Source organism: Hyaena hyaena, unplaced genomic scaffold (assembly GCF_003009895.1).
Source record: "Hyaena hyaena isolate Hyena2069 unplaced genomic scaffold, ASM300989v1 scaffold_277, whole genome shotgun sequence".
Classification (NCBI taxonomy): Eukaryota; Metazoa; Chordata; class Mammalia; order Carnivora; family Hyaenidae; genus Hyaena; species Hyaena hyaena.
This window is the reverse complement of record NW_024080905.1, coordinates 1,302,820-1,328,820: the sequence shown is the minus strand read 5'-3', so window position 1 is coordinate 1,328,820 and position 26,001 is coordinate 1,302,820. Positions and strand designations below refer to the sequence as shown.

At 45.5% G+C, this 26,001-nt stretch overlaps 1 protein-coding gene across 1 annotated transcript; it reads left to right on the top strand.

Moving 5' to 3' along the window:
* The first annotated feature begins 1,369 nt into the window (after positions 1–1,369).
* Positions 1,370–9,077, top strand: VIM (vimentin). Its single transcript, XM_039245877.1, has 9 exons — positions 1,370–2,033; positions 2,684–2,744; positions 5,458–5,553; positions 5,640–5,801; positions 6,340–6,465; positions 6,691–6,911; positions 7,378–7,421; positions 7,802–7,887; positions 8,711–9,077. The coding sequence occupies exons 1-9, from the start codon at positions 1,471–1,473 to the stop codon at positions 8,750–8,752; spliced, it is 1,401 nt and encodes a 466-aa protein (XP_039101808.1). The 5' UTR covers positions 1,370–1,470; the 3' UTR covers positions 8,753–9,077.
* The last annotated feature ends 16,924 nt before the right edge of the window (positions 9,078–26,001 follow it).

Genomic DNA, 26,001 nt, shown 5'->3' with positions numbered 1-26,001 from the left:
CATTAATCAGATGGGAGATTTAAAGCAACACCTAATTAATTCTATAATTGGCACAGATTATACCTTTAATGACTTCCACTATAGCAGAAAAACCAGTGATCTCTCAATTTGATTTTGAAACTACGGACGGACGCCGGGTTTCCTCTTTCACCCAGAACTTTCAGATCTTGTTAAAAGTCGGGTGTGGTTTCACGGGGGGGGGGGGGGGGGTTGGAGAGACTGAGGGGGAGCCCGGAGGGAAGGGAACTTTGCAAAAGAACCCCTCCCCGAGTGCATTCGTGATGCCAGGGACCAGTGTTTGGCAGCTGTCTGGGGTCTGCAGAAGTTTCTCGCTAGTGGGAAGTCCGCACATTTGGAGCGAAATCAGGCTTGGGCGAGTTCTTAACAGCTTGGGGGGGGGGGGGCGGTGCTCCAGGATCCTCGCAGGCGAACCGCGCGCAAGAGAGCGGAGGCCCGACTAGAAGTTGGGGAAAACTTAGAACCAGGAGTGCGCGCGCGGCCCGAGGAGCCTGGAGTCCATCTCGTCTAACGGTTTCGCGAACCGCTAGGAGCCTCAACCTCGGCGGGCAGCGGGGCTCTGTGACTCACCGCTTGTGACTCAGCGACCCCACCCTCTTCCCTGCCCCCCCCCCGCCCCCCGGGCCTTCCCCGGCCGCAGCCTCGCAGCTCGCGCCGTCCAAAGCCAGACCGAGCCCGTTAGGTCCCCGAAGAGGAGCCCCCAAGACTGAAAAGATTCGTGGGCCGAAGCGGGCGGGGCGCCAAGCCTGCTCGGGACCCCAGCGCCGCGTCCCGGGCTGTGCGCGCCCCCACCTCCCGCTCCAACCTCAGCCGTTCTTTGTTCCTTTCCCCGCGCCTTCCAAGCCTCTGGATCCCTGGCCCCCCCCCCCCTTCCTGCCCCTTTGCCCGCGGGTCCCCCCACCTACCCTCCCAGAGCGGAACGCAGCCCTGCAGCGGAGCCCCTCCCACCCGCCCGCCTCCTCCCGAGCCTCCTGGGCCCGGTGCCTGGGGACCCCTCTGGTCCCGTTCGGGGCAGGGTTCCCACCACCGCGCGACCCCGCCTTTCTCAGCACCCAGCAGGGAGCACAGCTCAGGCCAACATCAGGAAAGGCCCCGAAAGTCCCAGCCCACCCAAAAAAGTAAGGAAGGTGCCCAGTCCCGGGCTGCAGAGGGGCGGGGAGGAGGGCTCCGGGGCGCCCCCGCCCCAACCCCCGCCCACCCCTCCCGCCTCTCGCCGGGTCCCCATTGGCTGGCGCACTCCGCGGCTGGGATGGCAGGGGGAGGGGACCCTCTTTCCTAACGGGTTATAAAAACTGCGCCCTGGGCCGAGTCCGGTCCTCTGCCGCTCTCGCTCCGGGGTCCCCCGCGCCAGAGACGCAGCAGCGCTCCCGCCGCCCACACCCGCCGCGCCCTCGCTCCCCGAGCCGGTCCGCGCCGCCGCCGCCGCCCAGCCCGCCGCCACCGTCTGCAGCCATGTCCACCAGGTCTGTGTCCTCGTCGTCCTACCGCAGGATGTTCGGCGGCCCCGGCACCGGGAGCCGGCCGAGCTCCAGCCGGAGCTACGTGACCACGTCCACCCGCACCTACAGCCTGGGCAGCGCCCTGCGCCCCAGCACCAGCCGCAGCCTGTACGCGTCGTCCCCGGGCGGCGTGTACGCCACGCGCGCCTCGGCGGTGCGCCTGCGGAGCAGCGTGCCCGGCGTGCGCCTGCTGCAGGACTCGGTGGACTTCTCGCTGGCCGACGCCATCAACACCGAGTTCAAGAACACCCGCACCAATGAGAAGGTGGAGCTGCAGGAGCTGAACGACCGCTTCGCCAACTACATCGACAAGGTGCGCTTCCTGGAGCAGCAGAACAAGATCCTGCTGGCCGAGCTCGAGCAGCTCAAGGGCCAGGGCAAGTCGCGCCTGGGGGACCTCTACGAGGAGGAGATGCGGGAGCTGCGCCGGCAGGTGGACCAGCTCACCAACGACAAGGCCCGCGTCGAGGTGGAGCGCGACAACCTGGCCGAGGACATCATGCGGCTCCGGGAGAAGTAAGGCGGCGCCCGCCTCGGCGCCGCGGGAGGGAGGGAGGGAAGGAGGGAGGGAGAGGGGAGCCGGGCCCCCGCGAGAAGCCGCCGCGCCCCTGGGGATGTGGCCGGGGCGGTGGCCGTCCGGGGGGCGGCGGCCTGGGCGGCGCAGCCCCGCCCTGCACCGCGACCGTGCAGCTCGCGTTTCCGCCCTCCCTCCCACTCATTGCCCAAGAACACCCCGCTTCGGGTTACAGATTTCTTAAAACAACCGCTCTGTAGCCCAAGGCCCTTCAAAGCCACGAGCGCGATTTCCCCAGAACTTTTAGAAAGTTTCCAGGCGCCTTCTGGAGCGCTGCCATCCAGGGGCGGGAGGAGGGAGGGGAGGAGGGACGTGGAGGCGGCGAGACAAAGGGAGCGCACAGGGTCCCCGGGGGCGGGGCGGCGGCGCCCGCCGTGCACGTCGGCGTGGGGGTCGCGCCGGCTTCTGCGCGCCGTGGGCCGAGGTCCCGCTGGAATTCGCGCAGGGCGGCGGTTAAGCCGCAGTCGCCGGCCGCGCGCAGAGGTGGCGCAGCGGGTCTCGTCTCGCGCCGCAGCGACGGGGTGGTTGGGTGTGGCCGCCCCGCCCCTGGCGGTTTCCCAGTTCCCTTTCGGTTAATGTGCGACTGTTTCAGGTTGCAGGAGGAGATGCTTCAGAGAGAGGAAGCCGAGAGCACCCTGCAGTCTTTCAGACAGGTTTGTAGATTCTGTTCCCACCCGCACGGCCCCCGGACACCCCCCCCCCCCCCCCCCCCCCCCCCCCCCCCCCCCCCCCGTCAACCCAGGGGCAATTCTCAAAAGTTGCTCAGCCCGCGTCTAGAGAGCGCAACACTCTACGTCGGAGCGCAAAGCCCCCTAGCGGCGGGAAGACCCCAGATCGGAAATTCTCCGAAGAAAAACCCTTGAATGAGTTGAAGCCTTCCCTTAGGACATAAAGAAAGGCTTTCATGGTTTACTTTGTTTCGAGATTTTTTTTCCCAAAGAAATAGTTTTTCCCCTTCTTTGCAACACATTGCACATTGACATTCCGATTCTGAACAGTTAACAGTCGGGCGTAGATAACGGTTTGCCCAAGTCAACTTGGCCAACTTTTACAAGGCCACCAGAAAGCACAGTTATGCCCTGTAGTTTAAAACGTAAACGTTCTGGAGGATAAGAAACTGGACCGAAGCCACCAAGTTTCTTTTCTTCTCTGCAAGTTCCACTGCGGCTTTAAAGTTATATGGAAGTCTCGCTAGGCACAACTATTTTGTGGTCTAATAAGGGTGAAAAGGAGCCATCTGTCCCCTGGGCTGAAGGTATTAATGGTTTCTACGGGCTTCACTATGGAATGTAGATACAGACCTGCTGGCTAGTGTGGTGGCTCAGGACAGAAATAATAGGAGTCTTTGTGTTCCCAGAGAAGCTTTGCAACCGGCTACATTCTTATTGAATATGTAATGATGTAAGCACAGTCCCAGTTGGACACAGTATTTGCTAACATCCGTTATCTATCTGGCCCAGACTTGTGAAGTATGTGATGTGAAAAGCTCTTAAAGCTACAATCATAATTCGCCTTTTGAAAGGCCTTTCTTCCTTTGGGTTCTTAAATTCTGTAGCACATTTTCCCCAAGAACCTAAGGCTGAAGAATGGATTTTTAGCGAAGGACTTTTTGCTCCAACGTTAGACAGACTTACAGGATTTTTAGTTTGAAATTGGAATTCAAGAGCAGAAAGAGCTGCCCGCGTAGTTTTATTCTCCTGAACGCTTGCTGGAATGGCTGTTAAAAGCTCTCCGCTGAAGTCTGGAATAACATTTTGAAGCGGAAGTGCATTTACCAAATTAAGTGACACACTGCAGTGTGTGGTTCATTTTTAGTAACTGAGCCTTTTAGGAACTGATCATCCTATCTGTAATGTTTTCTGCAGAGTAGTGAGTTAATATGAAACAATATTAGTATGAAAGGTTTCCTATTTGCGGATTAGGTTAAATGCTCCCACAGTCTCATCAATGAGATAGAATGTCACGTTGAACTTTTTTATAGAGGTCAGTAAATTATCTTCTGCATCTCTTTTAGGGCTTAACAGGCAAAAATGAATTTTGCCCAAGGCTCATTTTTTTTTTAAATTATCACTCCTCATTCGCATTTCCATGAAGGTGACAGGTGTGTTTGAAGACTAATGCTATAACCCGTACTCTGCGTACAATTGCTTACAAAGTAAGAGGTATAAACATTCTCGTGACATTTCCTTGAGGGGAAATAAAATCTTTGGGACAGAGCAGTTTACAAATGGTGGAAACAGTGAGAGCCAGAGCAGTGAGAATTTTTCACGTAGTTTCATTACATGCCTTTTGAACAGTCATTCTGAAACAAGCCTAGTAACCGAATTTACACCTTGCTAAGTGGGAAGGACGGACACACCCTTGTAGGATGTTCTCTGAGAAGCAAAGAAAATACAGTCCAGAATTACATTTCATTTCCATGCGTGCCTGAGCTGAAACTTTGCCAGGGTATCTCTTGAGTTGGAGTATAAATTTAGCCTTGTAACCTCAATGCCAAATGACTACATACTTGCTTTGAATTCTAAGGATCAGTTTCAGAAGGTTTAAGTAGAGAAAAAAGAGCTCAGGGATACACCAAACCTTTTGAAGCGCAAATGCTCTGTTCTGTGTACTTGCAGGTATAAATGAAGTGAAATCTGCTCAACCCTATGAGCATCATGTTATTGCACGACATCGTAAAAAAAGGAAATCTTAAAAATGCTGTGACGTGGATTTTTCTAGGTTTAAAAAAGTAACACACTCAGTCAAAGGCAAATAACCCTATGATTTCACTCACGTGCGGAATTTAACAAAACAAGTGCTCGAAGGAAAAAAGAGGCAAATAAAACAGACTCTTAACTAGAGAACAAGATGATGGTTACTGGAGGGGAGGTGGTTGGGGACCAGTAAAAGAGGTGAAAGGGGCTAAAAGTAACACTTATCGTGATGAGCACTGACTAATATATGAACTGCTGAATCCCATAATGTACACCTGAAACTAACATAACACCGTATGTTAATTATACCGGAACGGAAATTTAAAAAACAATGAAACGCTTCACTAGTATAATGTAGAGTCAGTCATGTCTGACTGAATACCGTGTGCCATGTGCAGTTTAACATTTATTTGTGTTCAAATTGCTCATCAGCCACCTAGAACACAATACAGTGGGTCACAGTTCCAATTACTTAATGGAGAAAAGAAAGTATAGTGTATTATAGTACTGGGTGACTTAGAGACTTAATTCAAAAGTCATAAAATTTGTCAACAGTCTCTTCAGAGTAAAGAGATGGAGCTCATCTGATGAATTTAAGATGAATCAGTGAGACAGGCCGTGGACTTAACCCCCCCCCCCCCCATGCCTGTCTCTTCTCTTTTCAAACCAGGATGTTGACAATGCTTCTTTGGCACGTCTCGACCTTGAGCGCAAAGTGGAATCCTTGCAGGAAGAGATTGCCTTTTTGAAGAAACTACATGATGAGGCAAGTGGAGCCCCCTTCTGTGCGTGGATGCGGGTGAAGTTGTCCCCAGATGTGGTACGCTGACCTGCTGTCTGTTCTTTCTGCAGGAGATCCAGGAGCTGCAGGCCCAGATTCAGGACCAGCATGTCCAAATCGACGTGGATGTTTCCAAGCCTGACCTCACCGCCGCCCTGCGCGATGTACGCCAGCAGTATGAAAGCGTGGCTGCCAAGAACCTTCAGGAAGCCGAGGAGTGGTACAAGTCCAAGGTAGGACGCTAGTCCATGTGGCTAGAACAAAAGAAGAACAATGTGCTCCGAAAATGCTTGCAGCTGTCTCTGATTCCTATTCGTACCCTTCTGCTCCAGTCAGAGAGCTGGTTTGAACTTCTTAAAACTTCTTGAACTTCTTGTTCGAGTCTAATTTGTTGCTACAGCCTCCCCATCACTCACGCCTTCTCCTTTCCACCCCCCTGTTCTGAACCCTACCTCGCAGTAAACCCCAACACCATGCCCTTGACCTCCACCCTTGAACGAGGATAACAGATCCCATTTCTACTTGAAAATGTCCACGTCAGCATTGCATTGCTCTCCGTCTGCTCTTCAGGACAGAAAGGCAGACATGTTCTGAAAGACAAGGAGACTTGAACTTAAAATAGCAAGTGTGGTTTGGGTTATGTGTCACTTATTTATTTGTTTGCTCACCAACTTTAAGATTTCCCGTTTTTCCAGGGAAGGTGGACTCTTAGAGGATTGGAAACCAAGGTGCTTGCGTGGGCTACATTTTTTATTTATTTGTTTTTGGCAGTTTGCTGACCTCTCTGAGGCTGCTAACCGGAACAATGATGCCCTGCGCCAGGCGAAGCAGGAATCAAATGAGTACCGGAGACAGGTCCAGTCCCTCACCTGCGAGGTGGACGCACTCAAAGGGACTGTGAGTATCAGACCCCCATAAAAGAGGGAATGTAACCAGTCTGCACCGTCCCCATTGACCAAGCTAACGGCGGTCTCTGAACAAAACTTCCTGTGAAGAAAAATTTGTTTTAATCCAAAGGAAATGAGTTGTCAGGACAGATTCAAAAAGCACTTTGAGACCTGAAGACTTTAGCTTACACCTGTATTATTGTTCTAATACTTGAGCCTCTCTTACCTCCTGCAGAACGAGTCTCTGGAACGCCAGATGCGTGAAATGGAAGAGAACTTTGCCGTCGAAGCTGCTAACTACCAGGACACTATCGGGCGCCTGCAGGATGAGATTCAGAACATGAAGGAAGAAATGGCGCGTCACCTTCGGGAATACCAAGACCTGCTGAATGTTAAGATGGCTCTTGACATTGAGATTGCCACCTACAGGAAGCTGCTGGAAGGCGAGGAGAGCAGGTACGGCACAACGGCTTGTGTGCCTGAATTAATAGCCGCCATGGATTAGGTATTCCTTCACTCACTTGACATACGTTATCTCATTTCGTCTTCACAACATCTCTTCAAGGTAGCTGCTGACCACTTTTTTTAGATACAGAACCTTAGGTTAGGAGATTTAGTAACTTTGCCCTAGTTAGAGTCAGTCAGGGGCAGAGCTGGGATTTGAACTCAAAACGCTGTGAGCACCCACGCTTCTCCCCACTCTGTGCTGCCTCCAGCTGATGCCCCTGTGGAGAAAATACTTGGGGTACAAGATGTGAAATGTACTAATGAGACCAGTCATCGGTAAATACGTTTGAAGCAAATCCCTTATGCCATGAACTACGAATACGTTGTCTCCTTTGATGAAAACAAGAAGTGAATGAATTCATTCCTTATTGTTTGTTTTCCAAAAATTTTACTGTTTTTCTTTATCTTTTTATAGGATTGCTCTTCCTCTTCCCAACTTTTCATCCCTGAACCTGAGGGGTAAGCATTTGATTGCCCTTTATGAAAAATTTTAGCAGCTTGTCACCATTCTGTTCATGCTCAAGCACTAATTTGTTAAATGATACTTGAAAATGCCATACAAAGTGAAATCCTATAAAACATCCCTGATTTGTAGACCCAAGTACTGGCTTCCAGTCTGTGCTTCTAGTTAAATTTAAACTCCATTTGACTCCTTCCTCTGGGAGATGGGTAATTGAAATAGTCCATCCTGATGCTATCGTGGGCTTTCAAACTGGGTATTTAGTCTTCTTTCGGGAGCAGCACTTTCAATGATTATGAACAACAATCGTAATTCTTTGGCCAAAACAGTTGTTTTCAAGTGTCACTTTTCCTCATTTGGGGCCTTTTTCTTTATTCAGAAACCAATCTGGATTCACTTCCTCTGGTTGACACTCACTCAAAAAGAACTCTTCTGATTAAGACGGTTGAAACCAGAGATGGACAGGTTGGTATCTTTCGCTCAAAACTGGCATCCTCTCAGGGTGTCATGGAGAGCCTTGTGAATCATGAAGTCTATACTTCAGATACACCTGGCAAGTTGGGGGGGGGGGTTCAGTTTCACCCACGACCCCTCAAAAGAGAATAGGCTTCTTTTCCTGGCATGACACCCAGACAACTAATTATATGGTTCCTCAATGAGGAGGTCAGACCGCAATCTTCCTCTAGTCCAAAATAAGGGATTTCTTTCTATGGGCCCTAATTTAAAATGGGAGCACAACCTCTTTACATTACTTTCTAGACTCACTCCACGAACTACTTTGTTAAAACCTCAATAGCAGGAATGTTTTGATACCGGACACAGGGCCTTCCCTAGGCCCTTTGACATAGTGCCGGGACCTGCCGTCTGATCCGTTCGTTTTCTTGTTAGTTTTCTATGCCAAGAAAGAAATGGCCGAAATCTATCATAACCTTCACGGAATCTTCCCTTGCCCATAAACTTCAGACGGATGTGCTGTCCATTTAGAATGTCTCCATTGCTTTTAAACTTTGCTGCATAGGACTATCACAGCATCCTTCGGAAACATAGTTAAGTTTTCTTTTCTGAAGCCCTAACATTCCACTGGATACTTTTCCTGCGTGTAGGTAAAGAGCATCTGACATATGTATCTGTCCCTTCCAGCAGTGACCCTCATGTGCAATCAACATGACCTGCCTATTTTCACGATAAATCACACTTAGTAGGGATTTTTCTTGGTCATGCTCAATGGGGCAATTTAATCTTTAGCATGTCGTGTCGTAGTTGATTTGAATTTTAATTCTTTTAACAGGTTATCAACGAAACTTCTCAGCATCACGATGACCTTGAGTGAAGACTGCACAGACTCGGTGCAGCAATCTATTACCAGCAAGAATAAAAAATAAAAAAAGTCCGTATCTTAAAGAAACAGCTTTCAAGTGCCTTTCTGCAGTTTTTTCAGGAGCGCAAGATCGATTTGGAATAGGAATAACCTTTAGTTCTTAAGAACCAACACTCTTAAAAGATTTAGAGAAAAGTTTACAAACATAATCTAGTTTACGAAGAACACTTGTGCTAGGATACTTTTTAAAAAGTATTTTTGAATATCATGAAAACTGCTTTTTTCCAACAAGTATCTGACCAACTTGTTTCTGCTTCAATAAATCTTCGGAAAACTCTTTGGCTGTGTTCCTCATTTGATAATATCCCAACCGTTCTCCCAAGTTTATGAAAATATATGTGTGAGTGAAATACGTTGCAGTCTTCTTGGTTCGTTTGCCACAAAAATCTAGGCCAACTTGATAAATCCAACTCATTTATGTTCTTCATTGGGTCATTTCAGGCAGACTTCGTTTCTTTTCAGTTACATTATTTAAACTTAACACATAGGTGGTCTATAATAACATAACTTGTATAAAAATGATGGGTCTTTTCACAAAGTGAGTTCACGCGGGTCTGTGTCCAGATGTGATTTCAGTTCTAGCAAACAGACTTTCTAAACTCAAAGAGTTTGGCTGAAAGAAAACTTCTGGGGGAACGCAGCTCGGACTCCGCTATAGAAGTTACAATATGGGGTGATGGCCGGGCCATTGGGGTGCGTCTTCTGTTAGCAAGATGCAGAGAGGGGATGGGCCCATCCAGTTTAAGTGAATGATACTGTGTTTCTGTGTCTCTATATGATATCTATAGGTGTATTTTTCAAATGTTTGTGTATTTTTGAAAGAGTGTGTGTTGGGGAGGGGCAGAGACAGAGAGAGGCACAGAATCCAAAGCAGCCTCCAGGCTCTTGAGCTGCAGGGCTCAAAACTCACAAACCACGAGATCGTGACCTGAGTCAAAGTCAGATGCTTCACTGACTGAGCCATCCAGGCACGTCTATCTATAGATATTTTTAAAGACCTTGGTGTTTGCAGGAATATTAGACACAAAATAAGGAAAACTCCCTGCCTTCTGGCTGAGGGGTTAATGCTTGTGAATCACATGGTACAATGATGCTAACTATTGAAGTGTAGTGAGCTTGCAAAACCTGGAAGAGTGAGAATAAATGGTACAGTCAGGAGAAGCTTCAGGACACGCACGATGGAGAGAGGGATAGTGTTGTGATAAATAGGAGATGGGGTTGGGGCTCCTGGGGGGCTCAGTCGGTTAGGCGTCCAACTCTTGATCTCAGCCCAGGCCATGATCTCATGCTTGTGGGATCAAACCCTGTGTGGGACTCTGCGCTGACAGCGTGGAACCTGCTTGAGATTCTCTCTCTTCCTCGCTCTCTGCTCCTCCCCTCCTCACACCCTCTCTCACTCAAAATAAATAAACCTTTTAAAAGGGGGGACGCTGCTTGGTGGCTCAGTTGGTTGAGCATCTGACTTTGGCTCAGGTCATGAACTTGTGGTTTGTGAGTTCAAGCCCCACACCAGGCTCACTGCCGTCAGTGTATAGCTGGCTTCGGAACCTCTGTCTCCCTCTCTGCCCCTCCCCTGCTTGTGCTCTCTCAAAAATACAGAAAATGTTAAGAGTTTTTAAAAAAAATAGGGGACAGAGGGTGTTGCCTGGAGACAAGACAACTGTAATGGTTGGTAGTGTGTGTTCTGAGAAACCCATTTGGGTGAAACCCTATACTTCTTGATGTCCCAATTTCCCATATAACTATTATCCCCTCTCCTCCAGGAATAGTGTGCTAGGCATTTGCTGTAATGTATAGGCGTTCACCTCTACCTCTCTTGAGTTGTTAAGGGGAATAGTGGGTAGTTAACGCAAAGTCCACCTGAGTGCCCAGCACCACGTGCCTAGTATCGCTGGCTGCGATTTACGTCGTTTTTGTTGTGGGGTGGGGGGTGGGGGGGACGTGCATAAGTAAAGAAAGGATTGACTGCGGAGATGACCCCCAGCTGGGGTGACTACATCCCAGTTTGCTCCATGGTCCTGTTGTTTAAATATTACTTATGAATAGTGCCCTGTTCAGACTCATAATTATATTCATTGGGGCAAGAGATTATATCTGGTCATCCTACTCTCAGTAAATCTTAGAGAAAAGGATTTTACCCTGAAAATCCTTGACCACGCCTGCTCCCCCACTGCCCCTATATGAACCATTGGTATGTTAAATGGCGCAACCCCAGCATTAACACAGCAAACATCCAGGACTTTGGGCTCTAAGAGGCTTTTCCTATTGGGTTTTTGGTTTTGCTTTCTGTCCATTAGCCATTCCTCCCTCTATTTCCTCAGCCTCCTAATTCTAGTTTTCTTGCCCCCTCTGCCATTTCTCCTCCCCCCTGGCTTCGGAGGGTTTTCCAGGGGAGACATAAGCCCTACATGGGTATTCTTCAAACATGTGACCTTTTATTATTTAAAAAAAAAAAAAAAAAAAAAGTGAAGCTATGGGTCCCCCTCACCCCCAGGGAGCAAGGAACCAGGATAACAGGTAGTTCTGCCCCCTCTCCGTTGAGACTCAAGCGCTCCCCAGCCTTCAAAATCCTTTCCAGCTCTTTCTAAAATCACCTCCCCCAAATGGCAAAGATGAGCCAGCCTCCCTTATCTGGGACTGTCAGAAATTAGCCTTTAATGAAAAGCCTCCTAGGGGCCCACCTCATAGGAATCCAAATCTATTTAAGCCTTTTTTATTTTTATCTTTAATTATACTTCTAGCATTTTCCTTCTCTTCCACTTTGAAAAACTAATAAAAAGAAACTATGTTCTCACCACCTATGGTGAAACAAAGATTAATGCTTGGTTCTTGTATATATAACATCAATTCGAGATTAAAGGAGATTTAAAAAAAAAGGTAGGGGGCAGGGTGAAGGAAAGAGTGACCTGAAGTGAAGTCAAGGTGTGCGAACCCCACGGAAATCAGGTGACAAGTGAGTCCTGCTATATTGTCTCACAGTCGTGACAGATGGAAGAGGCTACCGGGAATGAGACGAATGTTTGATTTAGTTACAACATGCCTAACGGAGGCTACGGCTTCCCAGGAGGAGCCCCTGACAAAGCACAGGGACTAGGAAACCGGGTTATGAGTTTTGCTCGGTGATGGGGGAGGCAGGGAGGACACCAGCTCCCCCTCCTGTCTTCCTGAAGAAAGCAAGGAAAAAGCAAACACTATGCCTGCAAGAAGGCTTTCTCTCCACCCTGCCAGGCTTCAGCTGAAAAAAATGGTCTGTTTTCAGCTGTGATGGCTGCCACTACAAAATACCACAGACTGGGGGGTGGGGGGAGAGGCTTAAACCACAGAAAGTTATCGTCTCACAGTTCTGGAGGCTGGAAGTCCACCATCAAGGTGCTGGCGAGGTTGACTTGTTCTGAGGTGGCTTGCTTAACGAATCTCTTCTTACAAGGAAACGAGTCAGGTTGAATTAGGCACCGCCCACATGACCTCATTTTATCTTAATTACTTCTTTAAAGACCCTATCTCCAAATACATCACATCCTAAGGCACCACCATACTGGGAATTGGAACTTCAACAAAGGACTATGGAACTGTGGGGGAGGGGAGCCTCGAGGGGAGGGGACACAATTCAGCCCATAACAGGGTCACAGGACATTCTCCTTGTCTGTATTCAAAATAAAGTCTGTGATAGAGATTTTCAAAAGGCCGTAAGTTTCCAAAGTCCCAGATGGTTAACACACGGTGGAAAGATCTGTGGCTGTCTGTGACTATTCAACTTCCTCACCTTCCAAATCCCCTCTCTAGGATGAGAGCCATTGGAGGTAAATCCTTGGGAGACTTTACAAACAGCTATCATAGAAGGCAAGTACTCCTTTAAGGGCACTGTAGGAAGCGTGGAAAGTGCGGCTTTCCACAGCCGTGGAAGAGTCAACAGCACTAGTTCAATGGCTTTCCTCAGAAGACGATGTTTCCACAGTCCAAGACCAGTATGAAGGTACATTCTTTCAGAAAGATCAACTTCCCTGTATGTATCGGGCACTGTGCTGGGTGCTGGCTCTACTCGCATAAAATCAGCTTCCTTTCCAAGTTCATAGCCTATCAGTCTAGTGAAGAACAGTGCTGTGGACTGAAAGGTGGTGTGCCAAATTTCACAGGCTGAAATTCTCCCCACCCCCCAGGGGGTGGCATTAGGAAGTGGAGCCTTGGGGAGGTAATTACTTAATTTGGGGAGGTAATTCATGAGGTAGAGCCCCCATGAATGTGTTTAGTGCCCTTGAGAAAAGACCCAAGAGAGCGTGTTTTTCCCTCTCCTCTGCTTTCTGCTCTGTGAGGCACTGTGTGAGGTTGCTTTCTGCAAACCAGGAAGAAGGTTCTCACCGGACACTGGATCTGCTGGCCCCTTGATCCTGGACTTCCCAACCTCCAGAACTGTGAGAAGTGCATTTCTACACTTCTGTTCAATTTAGTTCTCCTCAGCTGGAGTCAACATGGAGAAGGGTCAAGTTCTGTCCTTGGAGTTCAGACCGGGGATGGGAATCCTGATATGGACATACCGCAGTGCAGGCCTTATCTCTCTAGCATGTGAAACATCTCCTACGTTCTCCTTTCCCTTCTTGGTTGGATGAATTATAGTGAAATATGTTTTTTGTCCTTGTCTGATAATCTCAAGATGTGGATCACATGCGAATTTGTTTCTATTGTCTGTTTTCTTTTTTGGTTTTTGATTATTTGGCCCTGTCTTTAGTATGCCTCCTAATTTTTTACTGGATGCTGAAAATGTTTAAATGAATACTTGTTTAGGCTCTGGACAGCATGCTCATTCTCTAAAGAGGAAGAAAAGTGTTCTTTTTACAGGCAAAAAGAATATCAGTGGATCACCTTGATCCTGGTAAGGGTTAATTTCCACCTTTGAGAGGGCTGGTGTATTTTAACTCCATTATCTTAATACCCTTGCTTACTTCTCCAGTATGTCTCTTAGCCTTAGTGTGGGGGACAATTCTGTGCCTCAGTGTTGTCATAACCTGTGTTTATGAAAGCCCTTCCTCCTTGCCAGAGCCTAAACTCTAGCCTACGCTTCTCCAGCACTATGCAGGTGCTGAACTCTCTGCTCATTTTTTTAGCTTCCCTCCTGCTGTTTCTGGTAGGCTTCTTGGTGTCTTGTCCTAAATAAATGCAGCTTATGAGATGACGAACAGCTGGAACAAATCTTTGTCCCCTTAGCCTAATGGGACATTGTATGTTTGCGCTCTCTCCCTCATTTGGAAATTACCCTCTTGGGAAAAAATAAGTGAGTGTGGATTTTACCGTGGATATTTGTCTTCTCTTAAGGAGTATATAGCCCTCAATCTCAGTTCTTGACTATATTGGTTGCTCTCAAACATAGTCAAACAGGTGTGTGTGTGTGTGTGTGTGTGTGTGTGTGAGTGTGTGTGTATTCCTGCTATTATACTGAGGGAGATAATCAAAGTGCCTATCGGCACCATTAAATATACAACTTCAAAACCCGGCTTAAACCAACAATATGTGGTTCTCTGGGTTGACTAGGCTCAGCTAGGGAGAGTTCACTTGGGATCATTCATGCGATTGCAGTCATTTGGTAGTTGAGACTAGGTCACCTGGAGGCTCAACTGGACAGGACATAGAAGATGGAATCTCATTATTATGCCTCTTGCCTCAGCGCTCCTTGGTTTCTTCCACGACCCTCCTATTGTCTCATAGTCTAGGGCTTAGGCTTCTCACAGTGTAGCATTAGGATAGTATCTTTGCAGTGTGACTCACAGCTGAGAGGTAGGAAACAGAAATGTCCAGTTTTGATAAGGGTTGTGTCTGTAAATTAACACGGCATGACTTCTGCTATAAACATCAGTCAAATAAGTCACAGAAACCACCTAAAGTCAACAGTGGACAAACAGACTCTGCCATTTGGTGTGAGAGTGACAAGGTCACAATACAGACGAACATGTGGAATGAGAGATACCATGGCCATCTCTGGAAAATACGATCTGCCATATAAGCTCCTCTGTGGGGGTTGAAACCGGAAGTCCCAATAAGACTTAGCTCAAGAAGATAAAGAGAACTTGAGGTCTTTCTTGAAAGAAACTATCAAGAACAGATCTCCCAACAACTGAGTTGTACCACATATCTAGTGTACAAATTCCAAAGCATTGCAACAAACACTTTGAAGTCAGAGAAATGAAGGAACCTTTTCTAACTCGTTGTACGAAGAGAGCATTGGCTTAATTTTAAAAGTAGGCAAAGATACAAAATAGGACATGAATAAATTTGCAGATCAGCTTTATTCATGGATATAGGTGTGAAGATGCTACTGAAACATCTACAGATCAGATTAGGTGGGCAAAGTTTCTTTGAAAAGCCTAAGGTGGGATGAGCTGTACAAGACATGTATTGTGAAGCCTAGATGGAAAGACATACGGGGTAGGCAAGTGAGCTCTGAGGCTGCATTATAGGTCTGCCACCAGAGAAAGGAGAGAGTGAAGGACTGAATAATAGGAGTAGCATCAGACTGCAGTGCAGATTCAAGAAGGTTTCAGCAAAGCCTAGATAGAGGGTGCTTCTCAAGCCAGTCACTGGCTATGTGAGTTCTATGTGCCACAGGAATGGGTTAGCATTATTTTCTCCATGTTCAGTCATTGGTTTGGCAGTGGGGCTATCGCTCAAGTATGCTTTCTGAGCCAGCAGATGTAAGTGATGTATTTCCTTGCCATGACACAAATCTAACAATATATTTTTAAAACACATGTATGTATTATAAACATATAAAAATAAAAAGATAATAAATGTTGGGTATAGCTCAGGAAAACAAGATTACTTAAATATTAAAAACTGATTAGCATAATTGAACATGTTAACATTGAAGGAGAAAACCATACAAATGGCATATCAGGTACAGAAAAAATGATGCAATATGTGGCATTTAATCATAAAAACATTTAAAACTAGTAACATAAAGGACTGTTCTTCAAATGGTAGGAGGGAACTAGAAGAAACCAGGAGTAAACATAAAAAAAAAACAATGCTGAAATAACATAACTATTCCCTTTAAGACCAAAAACAAGTATATCCCATTCCTATCCAGTATTGTGCAATAGGAGAAAATAAAGAACTAAAAAGCAATAGACAGAAGAGAGAAAACTGTGATTAATTGCAAATAATAGTGTTGCTTCTTCAGAAAACCCAAAACTACCTACACACAAATCATTTACAAAGAAACACAAAGGGTCAAGAAGAGATGAGACCCTCTTTTAGATGAGCTGAGTGAGATGAACATCAAGATGGGAACATATCTTACCAAGTAAGAATATAGTAAAGTTGAATAATGTGCTATTGGTGCAGAGAGAGACATCAAGAGACATTAATAGAGTAGCCCCAAATAACCCAGTACCTTAGTCAGTTCGGGCTACCGGAACAAAATGCCATAGACTGGGTGGCTTAAACAGCAAACATTTATTTCTTGGTTCTGGAGGTCAGGAGGCCCCAAAACAAGCTGGGGCTGGTGAGGGACCACTTCCTGGTTTGCAGACAGCTACTTTTGTACTGTGTCAGAAGGAGATTGGTAGCTCTCTGAGCTCTTCTTATAAGGGCACTAACCCCATGACAAGGACATCTCTATTGTGACCTCATCTAAGCCCAATTACCTCCAAAGTCTCCCCAATACCAAAGGCCCTCCCAAATACCATCACAATGGGGATTAGGATTTTCAACATATGAATTTGGAGGGGACACAAACATTCAGTCCCTATCACCAAGTATATGGGAATTTGCTCTAAGATAGTTAGCATTGTTCTAAGATGCATAACTGGGAAAAAAAAGTCATTTTGAGAAAAACACTGAAGGGTGTTGGGAGAGGCCATTGAGAAGATGTGACTGCTAGTTGACTCACGAGCTGAACAACAGCCATCAGAGGCTCCTCCTTCCCTTCCCTGTCCTTACAATGTGCATTCAGCTTGCCTTCCCTATGCCCAGAAGCTGCCTCAAGAGTACGGCCTTAAGAAAGTGGCGTGGTTTTGAGACTATCTCATGGTTTACCCAGTTAAGACCTCTATATAAACGTTCAAGAGTTGACAGGCAGGTGTGGAGAGCTAGTCCTCCTGGGGCCACCAAGGAAGCCTTGTACATAAGTCCCCTTGCTTATTAAAACTGCCACCTACCATGCTGTAGTGGTCTGCCTCTTTTTGTGGTCTCTCCCTGCCCTCCACCTATGGGTGCTAGTTTGAGATTTTACCCAGGAAGCTTGGGAGGACATTGCTTTGCAATGTCAGGGGAGATGTCACCATTGTATACCCAAAGATTTTCCTGAAGGCTTTTTGTAAAGTGGACCCAGTGTTCTCTTTCTGGCTACTTTCTTGCTGAGCTTGAAGGGGTATGTGCTTCCTTGAGAAAAGAGATGATGACTGGATGCTTTTAATGTCCCTTTATGTCTTGCCAAAGATTTCACTGGCAATGCACAAATTCCATACCTCCTTGTTCAACATCTATGAATAGAATTAATTTACTATAAATATATGGTCTAACCTTAACTCTAGGAAGCCTACATTATGCTCGAGTCTCAGGGAGCCTTTCTCTTCCTATTGTCTATTTCACCACACTACACAACAAATCCCATCTTTCAATTCCTATTAGATGTGGATAATGTAAACTACCTCTGTATAATCTCACATGTGTAGGGTTATGGGTACAGTCAGATAATTGAATGTTCTCCTCACTACTGCCAGATAAACTCTCTTCCCCTGTGTGAGTCGCTGATCATAAAATGGTTTACTGCAAGAAATAAAAATGGATATGTTGAATCTGTCTCCAAGTGGCAGATAGGATGAACTGCCCATGAAACAATGCAATCAGCTCCAGGCAGAACACATTTCAAAATGTTTCTCCCTATGGGGTTTGACAGAAAGAGGCAATTTTTTGTTCCGGTTGCCATGTGCCTCAGCAAATCATTCTGGCTGTTCTGAGTCGTCACCTTTAAAGTCCACGAGTTACCATTTGAGTTCTTTTTGCCTCAAACTGACAGAGCAATGTCGAAACAGAATGTCATCCATGAAGTTCCAGTCTGTTCTATTCAGGAATTGGATACCCTCAGACCAATGCTGGCTTTCAGTACCATGGGATGATGACATTTTTTTGGCTTGACCATAAAGTGTTCTTGATAATACTGTGGTGATGAGATTTTATGGTGTCCACTGAAAGCAATAACAAGCGAGATTTTGTGATGGGAAGAACCATCTGAAATGGTTGACCACAAAAACTACGAGGTCGCTGTTCCAAAGCAACTCTACATTCACGTGATTTGGCTAATGGACCTTCTTTTAAAGAGATCTCTGTAAATCAAGTTTGGGGTCATAAAATCTGAGTCTACCACAGTAATGCAAAGTTGAATTTCAGATAGTGTGTTTTGGTGTGTTCTAAAAATATGTTGTAAACATGTTCCTTCCAGGGATGGACTACTATCTTTAGGCCAAAGCTTAAGAAGATGAAGTAGAGCTTTCAACCCACTGCCCAGAAGAGAGAGAGGCATGCATTTTAAGGACATGGGATCCCCAAAGCTATGACGTGGCCGAGGGGCAGCCAGGCTGTCTTGAACGCACTAATCAGATTCAGCAGTAGCTAGACTGTCTCTGGGAAAGGTGTTCATGCAATTGGGCCCATGTGTGGCTCGAAGCTGCCTTTGTGGCCACCCCGTCCATACGTCCATTGTTCTAGTTCGAGAGTGATCAGCAAGCATGGCTGGCTAATGTCAGTTGGCTGAATCATTTTGTCTAGCTGATTGTTCAGTGTCCCCTTTGGCAGTGAGATGCTTTTAGGTGGGCATTAATATGGGCTACAAAAATCTTCACACTTTGTGCATCCCTGTCCCAGCCCTCTTCGGGTCTAATTGTCCAGACTTTCTCTTCCTAGGCCCTTGGCCAGCCAGCTACGCTAGTAGTCTCAGTCTCTAGAGCCAATGTGTTTTAGACCTGAACACTGGCTCAGAACTGAGCAAGGCATCAAAACTTTTTATTGGGTGATTGCCTTCTGCTCCTCCATTCTTGCCTCCTTCAGGTTGTGAAGGTTCTTGAAATTAAGAAATACCCTATCGGCTATTTTGCCTGTAAGGAAGTCAGGACCTATTAACCATTTCGACAGCTTCCTAGGGGCCAGGCCATGGTGGCTGCCCTTCTACCTTTATCAGTCATTATAGTTAACTCTGGCTCCTTGGCTTCTAATGGTTGAGGGACCCCTCAAGGCCCCATCCTTTTTAAATATCTCCTATTAAAGGCCTGTTAACAAGCGAGCTGTGTGGCCGTCTCACCTACCGTCAGTGCTGGCCTGCAGAATTCCTCTTGCCATCTGTTTTCTCTGACTCTTCCTGGTCCCAACTGTGTGTCTGTTCAAGTCCTCCAAGAAGTAGAAGCCAAGACGGGATTAGGCTGGCAACAGCCTAGTGGCAGCAGTGGCTGGGAAAGAAGACAGAAGTGGGTCCCGAGGTGGGACAGTTTGAGACAATCAGCGACGTTCTCTAGTGAGTTCTCTGGAGGGGAGTTCTGGACCTCCATGGTTCACCTCACCCAGGACCACACACTAATTCTTGTTAAAGAAGAACACTTCCTTAGATGCCACAGAATCTGCAAAGATTCTTCTGATCCTCCAATAAGAAGGAAATATCCCACGACGAGCCAGAGCAGTATCGGCTCCGTTTTCATTCTCTTGTTTTTTTTTTTCAGGCTGTGCCCTGACTCTCTCTGTGTTTGAGAAAAGAAGCCCAGTTCTTACCACCCATCTCTTGATGGCCTCTCTTTAGTTTTGAAGACCCTGCTATAGTTTTGAAGTCATCATTTCTCTGTGTCTTCTATTAGAATATAAATTCCATGAGAGGTGGGACCTGCTTTGCATAGTCATTGCTGTATCTTCAGTGTTCAGCACACATACGCCTGACACACAATATGTGTTTAATATGTGATCATTGAATGATGACATCATTATTAGGCAGATCAGCCTCCCTCACACATATCTAAACCCAGCCCCTGGAGGAGAGAATGAGGAACAGAGAAAAGATGTTTTTCTAGTTATGTTACAGATACCTCACAAGGATCCTATAAATTGAGCATTATAATGCCCATCTTGCAGTTGGGTAAACTGAGGTTTGTAGCTGTCATATTCACAAAGTCATCCAGCTAGTAAATGATGGGGCTGCTATTTGAGTCTAGATCCAAAGCATATGCTCTTGACCACGCCAGGATACTAAGGAAAACAACCAGAACAATAAAAGCCCTAACCTTGCTGCTAAATTGATTAGTTCTGAGAAATAATAAACTAGCTCCATCTCCAAACTTTTTGAGTGGGATGATTCTCACCATCAATCTACATCTTTGCTAAATTGCCAAACAGACATTGTGAATAATGCTATAGCACTTCTAAATTTCCCAGCTAACAACTGCTTACAACCTCTTTTGCAAAGCACAAGTGTTTGCTAATCAGGCCTCAAGAGGGCTGAGCTGTTCCACACAGAGTATCAGAAATCTGCAGACCCATTAAGTCATTACCTAGTGCCAAACTGAATGCTACAGCATATTTTTCTGAGATTTTCACCTGTCTAGCATCTAATGACTCAGAAAGTGTGTCTCTTATTTAATCCTTCTCAAGATTTGTTTCTCACCAAGAAGCTACTAATGACCTCCCTTGTCAGGGAAGTTAGTCCCTTCAGATACGTGTCAAATGATTTTGTGTAGTTAATCTAAAGCAAAGGTAAAAAAAAAAAAAAAAAGTGGCGGAACGATTCTGGAAAGCAAACAAGAAAAAGCTCTCAGCTGGGAAGAGTCTAATTGTTATTAGCACACACGTGGCTGGCGGGGCCATGAAAAAGCCATGCAAATCAAACACCAGCGTCTAAAATCAAATGCACGTCAACTTACATCCTAGTCTTCCATTAACCTGATAAATTATTCAGCCTTCTTACACATTTAATAAAGCTGAGAAACAGGCTCCAGAAAATATTTGCATATATTATCTGAGAAGAAAATAAAGCCTTGGTAGAAGGCTCTGGTCTCACCCAACTAACACTGATAAAAGTACTCAAAGGGATCTGTCCATCTTGCAGATTTTGAGTCACTTTCTTCAAAGGGCAATTCTGTTTGGATTGACGCTTAGTGTGGTGGCAGTTGCTTAATTTCTGGTGAGTGAGGGCGGCTCGATTTGCTAGCCTGAGGTCTTGATGAAATCTGGCTTTAGTATCCTCAGATGTGTTTTCCCAACTCTGCACAGAAACATCTCCTTGAGAGAAAATCCTCTGTTTGAGTCTTTCTTATAAAAGTGTGTTTGTGTGTGTGTGTGTGTGTGTGTGTGTGTGTGAGAGAGAGAGAGAGAGAGAGAGACAGAGAGACAGAGACAGAAACAGAGACACAGAAAATCCTATCGGGTCATTAACACCCTTGAAAATACCTGTCTAAGAAGAACCCCCCAGCCAAGTAAAACATAGAAGGGACTTCTGTCCATTGACCTCTGACCAAAGACCATTGATCCATTTGACAAAAGAAAGGTGAGGCAAAACCGAAGAGGTCATTGTGGTGTCCAAAGAAATGCTGACATCTACTGGTGGGTCTAGAAGTCACAGGACTTTTCCAAGGGCCACATTAAGCTGTAATGGAATTGGAGGGCTTAAAAGCCAACAGACAAAACTCCGAACTCTTTAAGTAAAAAATAAATTTGTTATGACCATCAAGACTAGTTTTCTATTATTTCTTACAGTCCTTTGGTTGCAAGACGGGAAAAGAATCATGGACTAAGTCCCTACACCTGAAACATTTAGCCAGCAAGCAGCAGAGTCAAGAAAAGAGTAAAATCAACCAAATTCCTTTCTAACTTTCTTGTGATCCCAAAACATACATCCTGAAAACAGTGCCTTAAAAAGCAGCAGGAACGAAGGGAAGTAGTATTGCTTAATCAAAAGGTAGACCTTTGTTTCCAGCCTAGAAACCACCATTTGCCTTTGTAATTTCTACCAAATTACTTACTCTCTCTGAAAGTCAGTCTTTTCAGCTGTAAACAGGATTAAGAATTCCTTCCTAGAAGAAAAAAAAATGGGACGATTTGGTTCTTGATGACCAAGCTATGACTTAGAAGAGTGCCTCTCAAACTTTAATTTGCACACAAATCACAAGGGAATCTTGTTAAAATGAACATTCTGACGCAGTCAGTCAGGGATGAGTCTTTCATACCAAGGTTCTAGCAAGCTCCCAGGGGACTGAGCTGCTCTCGCGGGACCACGGCGAATACTAAGGATACATGTGTCCACTGCCCCCTGGTGGTCAGGAGTGTTGAAATGGCCTCTCTCCACTGAATCGCTCTGAAAATTGCCGTCATTCCAGTCCATGGTTGAAGACAGCACAGGAGAGCTCGGGGCAAAGAAGAATTTGGCTGAGGTAGAAGAATGGAAAATGTTGTTCTCATGCCTTTCCAATTTATGGAATTCTACTTGTAAGAGGGAGGAGGCACTTGGGGTTCTGAATCACAACTACCCAATAAAAGGGGGTTCAGTGACTGAAAGCCCAGCAGTCAACTTGTTCTGTGCAGTTCATGCTTTCTGCAGGCTCTGGCAATGGTGAGCAATTCACATCATGGGCTTTGAAGTCATGTGAGTTTGTATCTTGGCTTTGCCATCTGCCATCAGTGAGGTCACGAGCAAGTTCTCATCTAGACTTTAGATTTCTCAGACTATATTGTGAAAGCTAATCAAGATGACACAAATAAGGCCTTAGCACATGTGCTGCTCAATAAATGATATTATTATTGTTCTCATGATAAGACAGCCAAGCTCTCATTTCCCTTGTTTTTTTTTAATTTTTTAAAAAAATATATAAATATATATATAAGTTTATTATGTATTTATTTTGAGAGAGAGAGTGTGTGTGTGAGCAGAGGAGGGGCACACAGAAAGAGAGAGAGAGAGAGGGAAAATCCCAAGAATAAAGCCCAAGATATGGGGCTCAAACCCATTAAACTGCAAGATCATAACTTAGGCCAAAACCAAGAGCAGGATGCTCAACTGACTGAGCCACCCAGGCGCCCCTCCTCCTTCTTCTTCTTTTTTTTTTTTCCACATACAGTGCTGCCACTTCAAGGGAGTGTGTTAGAACAGGCAGTGGGACCTCACAGAATCAGGTTTTGGAGGAAGCAAGATGCAGGTTCAAATCCTAGCTCCACTACCAGCTGAGGTCAAAGCTATATACCATCTCTGGGGCTCTGGGTCCATCTGCACACGAGGGGAATTATAACCTGCTGCTGCTGTGAGGATTAGAAATGCGAGTTGAGCTGATATATATTAAGGCCATGAAATCAGTTGCTATTGTTACCAGTAAGAAACAGCCACTGTACTCTAGATCATACTTGAGCTCATCTCTTTGTTCTCCTGACTTTTCTACCCACACACAGTCCCCTACTTACAATTCAACTTATGATTTTTTGACGTTAGGATAGTGCGCAAGCGATACACATTTAGTAGAGTCTTTTCCTGGGCTGGCGATATGTGGGAGGCTCCTCTTTCTTGCGATGTGGGGCAGGGCAGCAAGCCCCAGCTCCCAGTCAGTCAGCCATAATGAGGCAAGCCACTGATGGGCTTAAGACCATTCTGTACCCCTCCAGCCATTTTGTTTTTTATGTTTAGTGCAGTATTCAACACATTACATGAGGTATTTGATACTTTATTATCAACTCTATGTTAGATGATTTTGCTCAACTGTAGGCTACTGTAAGTGTTCTGAGCAAGGTTAGGGTAGGCTGGGTTAAGCTATGGCAATTCAATAGGTTAGGTGTATATATATATATACACCTATATATATATATATATATATTTTTTTTTTTTTTTTTTGAGAGAGAGAGAGACAGTGTGAGCAGGGGAGAGTCAGAGAGAGAGGGAGATACAGAATCCAAAGCAGGCTCCAGGCTCTGAGCTAGCTGTCAGCACAGAGCCCAATGCGGGGCTTGAATCCATGCACCATGAGATCATGACCTAAGCCGAAGTTGGACTCTTAGCTGACTGAGGCACCCAGGTGCCCCAGGTTAGGTGTATTAAATGCAGTTCAACTTAGAATATTTTCAGCTTAGGATGCAACTCTGTCATAAGCTGAGGAAGATTTGTAGATACACACAGTACCTTAAGCAAATCAACTAATATCACTGGGCTAGTAAAATACAAAATGAAGACAGGAATTGTGGTCCTTTCTATAGGTCACAGGGTAACTGTGAAAATAGGGGATTTATTTTATTTATTATTTTTTAAAGTTTATTTATTTACTTTGTATGTGTGTATATGTGTACGTGTGTGTGTGTGAGCAAAGGAGGAACAGACAGAGAGGAAGAGAGAGAGAATCCCAAGCAGGCTCCATACTGTCAGCACAGAGCCCAATGTAGGGCTTGAACTCACAAACCCTGAGATTATGACCTGAGCCCAAACCAAGAGTCAGATGCCTAACTGACAGAGGCACCCAGGTGCCCTGAAAATCAGGTTTTAAAAACTCATTATTATTATAGCCAATTGATTAATGTGATCAAATAATTGTACTTTAAATTATTTTTAAACCACACGTAATTTTTTAAGGTATACAGAAGGCTTTCCTTATGCACCATCACAATTATTCTCTACAATAATAATATAAGTGGGAAGGATGGGCATATTTGCATTTTTGCACAGTAAAAGAGGTTCAGAGATTGGGCAGCTTGTTTAGGTCCACGAAGATGGCAAAACCAACCAACCAACCAACCAAACAAACAAACAAAAAGTTCATCTCTCAGAAATTGTCATAGAGATTTGTGGAGCAAAAAATACTATTTCAGGGAGCTAAATGAACAAATGTTCCATGTTTTCACTACTCAGATTGCAACCTACCATTGAATGACTGTGACTTGATCTCCTTGACTGATAGATAAGGGCACTCTTGGCCAGCTCAGAAGACAGGAGTTCAAGTCCTGACACTGCTCCTTTCTGGAGGCGATGCGGGGCCAGCCACACTTTGACTGAATCTCACTTTAACCATAAATGGGAGACTTTGAGCTAGATAATATCCAAGCACATTGTTTTCTTTTAATTGGGCATCAAGGTGGTAGTCTCTGACAGAGGAAACAGATGGGATGAAATGTGAGAATATATTACATTCTCCCTTATGGAGAAGCTTGTTCTTGAATGTTAGGGATGTAGACCATCCAAGGGGTTGTCCAACATCCAAACTACTCTTTTGTTAGCTCCCAATCCTCCCTTTTAGGAAATCTCCCATATTGTGGAAATCTTTCTACTGAAAGCAAGTGCCCAGATCCTTCCTCTTTCTAGTGGAGTGGTCAGGGAACCAAGATCCGGCTTGGAGTTAAGGTCCTCAATGAGCGATAGGAAAGAACAGTCATGGCCTCATCACTGGTGAGATTAGCATCCCCATTGCTCTTCTTTGTTAACGCTGCTGCCAAATTCTTGTGATGAGCTGAGCGAATACAGTTCAAACCATAGTTCATAAGGGTGCAAGATACATGAAGACTAAGAAAGGCAGGGTAAGGAATTCAAAAGTAGTTTCTCTTCCTTCCAAATGGTTAATTTGAATCCCACTTCACTCTCTGAGAATCACGCATTAGTGTCCCCTTCTAAAAATGTGCCATGTTAATAAATGGAATTCTGTTCAATAAGATATATTTACCTACATGACTGGCACCTTGCAATACTGTGAGGGTAACAGAAAAGTGCGATGTGCTTCGTAAATTTAGCACCGCATTTCCTAAATGTCAAGTGTTTATTACCTGGAAAAAAGACAGGAAAAACAACTCTACATTTTAAAAATGTTCTGCAGCTTCCTTGATGAGACATTTTAAGGACCATTAGCTGTCTCAATAGAAATTGTATTTTAGAGAGGGGAAGCATGTGAACGATTGTTCTCTAGTTTAAGATTATACCCTCTACCTTGCAGTGAAGCTATAGACTCAAGCAGGCATTTTGCACCCTGGTTTTCCAAGTCATCTTTCTTTGCTCTTGCCCTTAAACTTCTTTCTCAACTTGAAAGACAAATGCATATGAAGGCATTCAGCACAGGACCAGCCTCAAGCGAGCGAGGCCCGAGAAGTGTGATTCCCTGACCCTCTTCTTTTACTTAACGTGCAGAGTCAATGCTGTGACTATGTGACAATGACCTAAGGGTTAAAAACAGTTCCTCTCTGAATTTCATGAAGGTGACATGTCTTATGCATATCTTATGTGG